We start from the raw sequence: 10362 nt of genomic DNA, 5'->3' as shown, positions 1-10362 counted from the left end.
GGAACGGAATGTGCTCAACTCGTGCTGTCCTCAAAATTTCCCGTCCCCAAGACTCACAAAACTAATCCCTGACTTTGTGGGCATTCAGCAGCATCCAGCCTGGCTGCTTTGATGAAGCTCTGAATGAAATTCCACTGCAGCTTAGGTGCATCCAAGCAAATGATCATATTTGGACTACAAAACTTCCCCTTGTGTCAGTTCTTATGTATAGAGGTCAAATGAAAAGCTAGTGAACATTGATAACGCAGCAGACAGGTGGTAAGGGATAACACTATATTGTTTTTATGCAACATCAAGATGCGTGTAAATTTTGCAATAAGATACAATCAGTGTAAAATAGCTGTTATTTAATAACCATGTTTTGCTGAACAACTGTAGTTACAGTTCATAATTATCTGTCTGTGAGTGACAGACAGCAGGCAGCAGTACTGCAGTGTGAAGGCACAACATAACAAGATGACCTGCATGTGAAGAACGACTTTTTAAACGTTATAAATTTACATCAGCCATCAACTAACTGGCTTTGTCAAATACAGTCCTCACTCACTAAATGAATGAGAATTTGTTTTTACAGCATTTCATCGGTCAGTTTGAGTAAGGCAAAAATATGTAAATAAGTAAACAATGATAACAAATGATAGTGTAAAACAAAGCAGTACACAAACCTTACTGGAAAAAAATGGCGCAAAATGTTACACACACCGTAACACACAATGTGAATGAAGAAAACCAAAGTTCTCTTTGTGGATGAAGCTGACTGATCTATAGCAAACACAAAACAGCCCCAGGCTTCACCTTCTAAAATGTGTACACAGTCCTCTGATGGATTATCCACAATTTTCAAAATTACAGATTTCAAAGACTGAAGATATTCGCTACATTGCTCATAGCAGTGGCAGATACTGCCAATAAATGAGCACAAAGTAAAAATTTTAAAATAAATCAGTCTATAAAACCAACAATCCAACCCACTGCGTTTCATCTACAGGGTCTGCATAAGTGCATTTGTTGACTTAATAGTAACAACTTAAGGCTTTCCTTGAGTGTGTAGGGACTATGGAACGTCCTCTTGACAATTAGAGGAAAATACAATAAATCAAATCTTAGGTCAGTGCTGAACAACCACCTTCATCTCATCCACTCACATCATGCCTGCTGGCCATCAGTTCATGTCCACAGCTCCCCAAACTACCCCCCTCTGTTCCCCATGTCAAGGTGTCACTGGATCCTGGTCCATACTACAGCCGAGAGCTTCAATGTCATTGCTGATATCGGTGATCATACGGTCCCATTCATCCCCCTCAGAGGGCTCGTGGCCTTCGTCCGAGGCAACACTGTCACCACTTCCTCCTGCTGCTCCGTTGCCATTGGTGGTGGAATCTGAGGCAGAGCTTGCTGTGCGCTTGTAACGACCAAAGCTGTCAGTGATGATGCCTCGGCCATCCTTCACACCGATGGTCTCAAGGAAGTTCTCAAAGTGTTGGCTGTCCTTCTCTGGTATGAAGGGCCGCAGGCCTGCAAGAGGAAGAAAAAGCTCTGAATCACTGCACATTTTATTACGTGAAGCATTTAAGTTACTTTAAAACACTGACAGGGACTAGAAAGAGAGACCATATTTCTTTATATTGGCTTCTCTTCATTTGCTCTGTTAAATCCAGAATTGAATTCAAAAATCCTTGAACTTGAATAATCAGGCTCCATCTTAATGACCTCATAGTACAGCCACTGGTATTGCCCCATCAGAGCTCTTGGACTGTGTGCTTACTCGTGGTTCCTAGAGTATTTAAAAGTAGAATGAGAGGCAGAGCCTTCAGTTTTCAGGCCCCTCTTCTGTGGAACCAGCTTGAAATTTGGATTCGGCAGACAGACACAGTCTTTACTTTTAAGCTCAGGCTTAAAACTTTCCCTTTTGCTAAAGCATATAGTTGGGGCTGGATCAGGTGACCCTGAAGCCTCCCTTAGTTATGGTGCAATAGGCGTAGGCTACTGGGGGATTCCCATGATGCAGGGGAGGAGTATTTATCTCTTCAGTCCCTATTCTCACTCACTATGTATTAATAGACCTCTCTGCATTGAATCATTACTTGTTATTAATATCTGGTTCTCTTCTACAGCATGTTTTTTTTTTATCCTGTCTTCCTTCTCTCACCCCAACCAGTTGCGACTAATGGCCGCTCCTCCCTGAGCCTGGTTCCGCCGGAGGTTTCTTCCTGTTAAAAGGGAGTTTTTCCATTCCCACTGTCACCAAAGTGCTTGCTCATAGGGGGTATGATTGTTGGGCTTCTCTGTATGTATTATTGTAGGGTCTACCTTACAATATAAAGCACCTTGAGGTGACTGTTGTTGTGATTTGATGCTGTCTAAATAAAAGATTGAAATTGAATTGCAATACACCACATCTTACCTTAAACTCACATCAACTCACACACAACACACACACCACACACACACACAACACACAAACAACACACACACACACACACACACACACACACACACACACTATACTTCAGTCCCACCATGCCCTGAGACCAGTCTATTGGCGTGTATGTCTGAGGTGTTGCTGTAGCCTTACATAAGCGCACCATCTGTGATCTGACTGATCTTGATGAAAATCTCACCAGAAACAGGTACTAAGATGAGCACTCTAATAAGTGCTTGTTCAATTCATGTAGCAGCTCCCTGTCCTTAGCCAACAAAGCTGCAGGCTGTCCTCCAGGAGTGGAAAGACAAAAAAAAAAAAACCTGATACTTGCAGTCTATGTGAACACAGGTGACTGCTTGATACATGCCCACAGGAGGCAGTCCTTCCATTAAAGATCTCATTTCTTTTTTTTCATGTCACACTTTCCCCTTAAACCTAATAACTGGTTGTGCAACCTCTGGCAACAAGAACTGCAATCAAGCTTTTATGATAACTGGCAAGTCTTTCACATCACTTCAGAACCTTGATCCTTTGCAGAATTGTTTTAATTAAGACAATTAGCCATGGGTTAGCCATTCAGAGGTAGCTTTTCTGGTATGTCCTGCTGCAAAACCCACGTGATCTCCTTCAGGATTTTCTAGTAGAGAGGGTTCCATCGATTACTGCAAGTCATTGAGGTCTTGAAGCAGCAAAGCAGCCCCAGGCCATCACACAACCATGTTTGACTGTTGGTATGACGTTATTTTTACACCAGAGCTATTTTTGTGTATTAAAAATGTTTGATGATCTGAAACATCAAAGTGTGACAAATATGAAAAAAAAAAAAAAAAGATGAAAAATCAGGAACGGGGATACTTAAAACCACAAACTACTTTTTTCTTTTTACAAGTATATATGTACGTTCATACCATCAATATTAGAGTACCATAAAAATGTTGTTGCTTGAAGTTGGTATTTTACTTTTTAGGATATTTTCTGTGCTCTTCTCCAAGATGTACTATTTAAAATATTGCTGTAATTAGATCAGTGGATGTAACTACTGTTACATAAACTGTGACTACTATATTAATCGCACAGACACCTAAAAAGAATAACACATAGCAAACTAAGACTTCAGCAAAAGTACAAAAGCTAACTGCTAACACTTTACACTTGATGATATGAAGTTTAAATTAATTGAATCTTCAGTTGTAGTGTGGGCTTACCGAGCAGAAGAAATTTCCTGCTGTCCCCATAAAGTTGTCGCAAATTAATACAGAACTCATGAATGGAGGCACCGTTACGGTATTCATGGAGCAAAGTAGCAAACTGCTGGATCTCCTGTGATGAGAGCTTTGTCCGCAGCTAGAAAGGGAGGGGGAAAATTAAAAAATAAAAACAAGAATGATTACAGTTTCGTATCAACATAGCTTTCAATATTCTTATTCTCACAAACAGAATTGGACAAAGAAAAGAGTGAAGTGAAAGCCATACTGTGGTCATGTAATCCTGCAGCAGCTCTGCAGCTGTGGTGCTGAGCTCGCCTTCGCTTGCAGTTTTGGTCTGAGGAGATGCAGGAGTGGAAGCAGATGGAGAGCTTCCTTCTGTAACCAGGAACTGACTGAGAGACCGCAACACACTTAAGTGATGAGCAAAACTTTCACAGATGTGACAAAACTTTGAAAAGAAAAATGGAACTGCACTGTAGCTGGACTGAGCTGTGTACTCACAGTGGGCTGGGTTCCTCTTCAAAAGAGTCTTTAACATCTACTTTGCTCGAAGAGTCATCTTTAAAGTTAACAAAAGGAAATATTAACAGACTAACAATTGATGGAAAATCTTAAATTTCATTAGCTTAAAAAGCTACAAAACAGCACCAACCTACATGTTATAAAAAGCATTTTTAAGCTTCTTATCAAGTAAACCAAATATTTAAAAGTCTGTTAATTTTCCCATCACTTTTGTCCATATGGAAAACAATTTTCTGCTTTACCACTGTACTGAGAAAGGTGTCTGGTTGGTGTAGTTGCGCCATCAAAAATGGCTCTGTCTAAGAAGTCGATGGTTGATTCTGTGTAAACAATCTGGAAAACTTGGCTAAGCAAAAGACACAACTCCTCGGCTGCTGCCTAAAAAAAAAACAAAAACAAAAGAATAATACAGTTAGTGCACAGTTTTTATCATGCAAAACACATCAAAACTAAAATGATCTCTTAGAGATTGATGAATGCATCATAAAAAAAATTACAGTTTGTAGATTAACATACACTTGTTTCATCTTTTTAAATGACCAGGCAGGATGATAAAAACAAAACAAAACAAAACAAAACAAAAAAAAAAAAACAGGGTTTTTGCTGGTTCCCATTCAGGTTCAACAGTGCTGCAGGTGGCTCGAAGCCAACACTTCAATTTAGATCTTTAAACCCTGTCTAGCATTTCAAAAGGAGTCTGCAGTTTGCCTCACATGCAAAATGTTACCTTATTATCAACTGCCAGAACAAGCAGACAGCAGACTTCAACAAGCACAGTTCCACTTTCTGACAAGGAGCTCCGAGTTTGAGACTTATTGAGATCAGGACATGAACTGGGACAGGGCGAGCCCCCTGACTCCTGGGCTGAAAACAAACAAACAAAAAAAACAACCCACATTTAAAATGAACATTATAGTCAAAACTTTACTTATTCAGTTTTTATGCATGAATCCTGATCCTTAATAGCCATAATACTTTTAGCAAAAGTCAAACCTGAAAAGCTTTGTTTTTACCTGTTTTTATCACTACAAAGTGTAATGAGTCATCCCTGATGTAGGAGACAGCAGCAATATCATGGATGGGCACTCTTAAAATGATGTCTTCTCCATCTCGCCGTACCAGCTTGATGTTGTATGCTGACAAGCTCACGACTGCATCCTGCTCTGATGTCAGCTGGCCTACCAACTGATGTGACTTCTGAAATACCGGGAGAGAAATATTTAAGAAATATGCTTTCATTTGTCACTTTGTGATATACAACTATTCACCACCCAGTTAGCACAAACATCTCATGTTAGATATGCAGACAAGCCTGCTGAAGTTCAAACCGAGCATTAGAATGGGGAAGAAAGGCAATATAAGTGACTAAATGTAACCCGAGTTTTCCAGAAACTGTTGACTTACTGGGATTTTTCCACACAACCATCTTTAGGATTTACAGAGAATGGTCTAAAAACTGGCACTTCTCTGTATGACAAATGCTTTCTTGATGTCAAGTGGAAAATGTTCTGCCTGCTTTGAGTTCTTGGAAGGGAACAGTAACTCAAATAAGCACGTGTTAAAACCACGGCACGCAGAAGAGCATCTTTGAATGCACAACAAACCTTGAAGAAGTTGGGCTACAACAGCAGAGGACCACATTGGATACCACTCATATCAGCTAAGAACGGGAAACTGAGGCTAGAATTCACACACAACATATTGTAACATATTCTACTTAAATGGCCTCCAAAAATCACCAGATCTCAGTCCAATAGAGCACAGAAGATTTGCATTATGCACCAACTGTGTGCTGTCATGTCAAAATGGATCAAAATCTCTGAGGAATGTTTCCAGCACCTTGATGAATCTATGCCTTGAACAATTAAAGTAGTTCAAAAGGCAAAAAGGAGTCCAATCCAATTCTTGCAAGGTGTACTTAATATATTGTCCACTGAGTATATGTGAGTTATGTAGGAATAACTTTTCAACAGTTTTGAAAGAAAAATCAGGAGACGGGGGGAGTAATCGCATTTAAAGATTCCGATAAATCCTCTTACTCAGGTACTTACTCTCGCATTGTCAATTAGCTGCAGGACCTCTGTCCTACTTGATGGGTTCAAGTATCCTGGAACTGATGTCAGCTGCCCCAAGTACTGAAAATGATAGAGGAAAAAAAACACTTCATATTAGAGAAAGTTGCACCAAAATCTAAATTTAAAAAAATAATAATCATTTAAAAGCAAAAAAACCCCAAGAAAAAACCAAAAAAGACCCAAAAAGACCAAACCTGATATAAGTGAACAAAACGACTAGAGCTTCAAAGAAAACATAAATGGTCTTAATAAGATCAGTTTTCAGGGTCAAAAGTTATTTTTGCACTTAAAGTCTCCTCCAGTAGTTTCTCACAGTTTAATGGCTCTATAGAATCTTAAGTATATGCGTGGGAGTTTAACATCTGTCCTTATCACACTCACTTTGACTTCCTTCTCAATGTAGTCATTGAGCAGGATGTCTGGGTCGATGCGGTGGTCAGGCTGAGAGAGTGAGAAGGTGTGGAGAGCCCTGCGCTCTGTGGCCTTCTCCTGGGCTTTCTTGTCCCTCCCCTTCTCTCCTTTCAGGAAGACTCGCTTGAACGGAGAGCCGATACCAGGCTATTGAATAAAGAAAGAAAGGTGAGTGAAGTAAGAGGACAGCAGTCTGTGTAACAGTAACTTGAACTCGCCTTTTAAGTTTGAGTAAATACAAGTAGTAATTCCCTATAAGACCATATACGAAAAAATACATGTGTGACAATCTAACACTTGCAAGTGGAATTACGAGTTCAGTATGAAAAAGGGAAGCTACGTTAAATTTTGTTGACAGTTCTTCTCGCCTGGCCTATAATTTCTGCTGAGCCCATTTCCCCTCACTGTTCTGCTAGTTCCAAAATAAGACACCACAGAATTACAAACCTCAATGTTGTGCAATACGTTATGCTACAATACTAACAAAAGCACATGTAAACAATACGTTTTGTGATTTTGATGACCTTTTTCAGGTTTCCCTAACTGAAGCATGAATCAAGACATAGAAAAATCAATTTTCATTCTCTCTCAAACATCTTTGTTTTTAAGTCTGTTTATTTCACTTCATTCCTTTGTCTGCATATAGGTAGTACAACATTACGCACCAGTGTTGATCTCGTATATGTTTGAAACCCAAAAACAGTTACTTAACATAACTAACTCCGACTTTGGAAAATGTTTCAAAAGCATAAAAAAAGATAAAGCGTGTAAAAATAATAATAATAAAATCATACCTCGTTCTCCATGAACCCGCACTTTGGGGATACGCCTATGCAACAAGCTCGCAGCCTGGCCACAAATGCTCAAACACTGCCTAAACTAAAGATCACCTGATGCCTCCACTCACATGCAATGACAGCTGCCAACTGGCGAGAGACACTCAGTATAGCACACGGGCTATAGATGTCAGGGGTGTGTTCCCCAAAGGAAGGGAAGTGTCTCTGACTTTATACTCAAGCACAAGAACAGGAAGAAGACCAACCACAGCTTCCTGCAATGACACGTGTATTGATGCTTTGAATATTTAGACACTTCTCTGCAGGAAACTTGTCATGTAGTTTTGAGAACTGTTTGGCAGATGCTGAATGCAATTTTAGTAAATGTGATTCAAAGGTACACTTTTACCTCAAAACTAATAACATTTCAATGCGATTGCTTGTTTCTATCACAGTCACAGGACTCTGCAAGACTCTGAAAGCACATTTATACATACTGCTGCTAAACCACAGAATTAGACAACTTTGTCTCTTTCTCCTCAGCTAACCACAGGTGCAACGCTGTTAACAGTGCAGATTTCAGAAGGTGAAAAGTGCAGGCAATCTAAAGACAGATGTTCATTTTTTTAATTAAACAGGCAAATTATAAATAGTAAAAACTTTTCTCAGCAACAATAAAAGCAAATCAAGAGCAGACATTTAGAAGTTTGCAAACACCATCTACAACAGAAGGACTACTTTAGTCATTTGTAGTTCCCAAATTTGTAGCTAGATTTTTTTTAAAAAGATTTCTATATCTTTTCTCGTGATCTGAGAAGATAATGTCATTAATTTCATTATATTAGTTTATTGCTTTTGTAGAATTTCAGTGACAGTTGTGTTTTTTTCCGTCATATGTCCCTGTGTGTGAGAGTGTGTGTGTATGTATGGAGGTATGCGAGTGTATGTATGTCTTTGCTAATTGAAGTTAAGCATTTTTGCCATAGTTCCTGGCAGAAATAAGTAATTAAAGGAAAAATCTATTACGGAGTCAGTTACATGCTGGTAAAGGAGGACTTTAAAGAACTGGTTAAGAAGTAGGATAGACTGAGCCCATCAGCGATCGTTTTTACAAGGGCGATTTATTTATTCATTTGCCCATGACTAAGTTTGCTAATAATGATGGAGCTAACAGAAGCAGTCAACAGAAAATAATAATAATAATAATAATAATAGCACTGTTTTAGCAACATGCTTTTTCATCTGCGAGCCTCAGAGTGTGCCCAAATGCTTTTTAATGGAGCTGCATTAACACTGACAGCCTTAATTTTTTGGGGGGGAAATTAGTTCGCCCACAACATGTTGTGTTATAAACACGCAAATCAGTCCGTGCTACATTGCTCCGCCCATCAAAAAGTCTGCGCATGTGCGAATATGGGGCTTGTGGGGCTCGCACACAAGAATTTCACTCGCATGTGCTGTGCCAGTGTGCCTGCACATGTGATGTGACAATAAAAGTGATTTGATTTGATTTGATTTGAATATGTCGCCCATCGTCCATTATTGGACTGATGATTGTTGGAAAATTTTTACATATCGCCCAACCCTATTAAGAAGGCTGACCCAAGAAACAACATTCCAGGTAAAATATAATTTTCAGTTTCATATTTGACAATATTGTGCAGGCTCAGATTAAGTTACAAGGCTAGTTATTATTATAGAGATTGAAAATGTGACGTCATTCCGGGGTAAAACCGCAAAGAATTCTGGGAACGAGTGGCAAGCGGTACTAGCGCACGCAGGCTTTCACATGAAAACAGTCACACAGCGATAAAAAGAAACCCAAAAAATGGCAAGAAGCTGTTGTATTATTAACTGCAATAGCTGGTTGAATGACAGCGACGGGAAGCCAATGGGTAAAGAGATCGGTTTTTATCGGATTACGTCGTGGAAGAGAAATTGTTCAAGCAGTGTTTCCGAAGTAACAAAGAGCCGACGGATGGTCTGGATTGCAGCCATTCGAAGACCAAATATAACGTTCCAGAACACTCCAGCTCACATGTTAGTCTGCTCCAAGCATTTCCACAAAGGTAAGTCTTCTGTTGTAGTTATTACGTAATTTATCATAACATAATTGTTGATGTAGGTTACAAATAAGTCTTATATTGATTTGAATTGAATTCGTTGCGCTATGCTGCTTTGTTCACTGTGGCTTTGTGGGCTAATGTTTGTTGTGTTTTGTAGGAAAACCAGTCTACAAAATGTTAGAATGCGATCCAGACTGGGCACCCTCTATCAACCGGGGTCATACTGAGTTTAAAGCTACTACCACAGCGAGATTTGATCGGTTAAGAGAGCGCGATATCAAAACAGCCACGAAACGTCCTGCATATGTGCCCAAGGGTTGTATTGAAGCACTCAAGTGATGAATAACTGTTTTCCAGTATGTTGTTTTGCAATGTTTTTTGGGGGTTTTTTGCATTGTTGATTTGTTTTTTTACCGAAGCAGCTAATAAAGCATAATGGAATACAATTTTGCGTCTTTCCTGTAAGATTCTATAATAGAATGAGACAATAATACCAGTTATAAATAAAGACAATGAATTGAATGAATTACGAAACACTCATTTGATTTCTATTAGATCTGAAAAATGTTGTGTAATACTACAACCTGAAACGACAAATAGATTGCATTGGCCTGTACAGGAGATAAAGGAAAAAAAACGTAACAAAAGCTGTGAATAGTCCAAATCACCAAAGTAAACTGGACCTGGGCTTGTTGCAGGGATCTGAAGTTAATAAACATTTTGTGAGTGTATTCACTAAAACTTAGGACCATATAAGCCATATAATAATAAATATGTGTGTGATGAAAGTTGGGCAGCATGCTAACGTCCTTACTCCACTCTGTATGCTCGTATGGTACTGACCTTTTAACTCAGCGGTCCCCAACCCCCGGGCCTCGG

The 10362-nt window shown here is 39.3% G+C and overlaps 1 protein-coding gene across 2 annotated transcripts in view; it reads right to left on the bottom strand.

Annotated features, from left to right (window-relative positions):
• Positions 1 to 6: 6 nt before the first annotated feature.
• The window catches only part of ccm2 (CCM2 scaffold protein), a 15629-nt gene continuing 5273 nt past the window's right edge, over positions 7 to 10362 (bottom strand). Inside the window, exons 2-11 of one of the 2 annotated variants that reach the window (XM_042226596.1) lie at positions 7436 to 7692; positions 6612 to 6788; positions 6207 to 6290; positions 5169 to 5352; positions 4883 to 5019; positions 4398 to 4533; positions 4135 to 4192; positions 3899 to 4025; positions 3631 to 3769; positions 7 to 1515 (exon numbers count right to left, since the gene is read on the bottom strand). In XM_042226596.1, the coding sequence (XP_042082530.1) occupies positions 1211 to 1515; positions 3631 to 3769; positions 3899 to 4025; positions 4135 to 4192; positions 4398 to 4533; positions 4883 to 5019; positions 5169 to 5352; positions 6207 to 6290; positions 6612 to 6788; positions 7436 to 7447 (1359 nt within the window). In that variant the 5' untranslated portion in view covers positions 7448 to 7692 and the 3' untranslated portion in view covers positions 7 to 1210. The remainder of the gene's footprint in view (positions 1516 to 3630; positions 3770 to 3898; positions 4026 to 4134; positions 4193 to 4397; positions 4534 to 4882; positions 5020 to 5168; positions 5353 to 6206; positions 6291 to 6611; positions 6789 to 7435; positions 7693 to 10362) is intronic. The other variant, XM_014338009.2, reaches the window with a different exon arrangement.

The sequence above is a fragment of the Haplochromis burtoni genome, unplaced genomic scaffold (genome assembly GCF_018398535.1).
Source record: "Haplochromis burtoni strain Fernald_Lab_line unplaced genomic scaffold, NCSU_Asbu1 Contig_8, whole genome shotgun sequence".
NCBI classification, from domain to species: Eukaryota; Metazoa; Chordata; class Actinopteri; order Cichliformes; family Cichlidae; genus Haplochromis; species Haplochromis burtoni.
The sequence above is the reverse complement of the archived record's forward strand: the minus strand, read 5'-3'. Positions and strand labels throughout refer to the sequence as shown.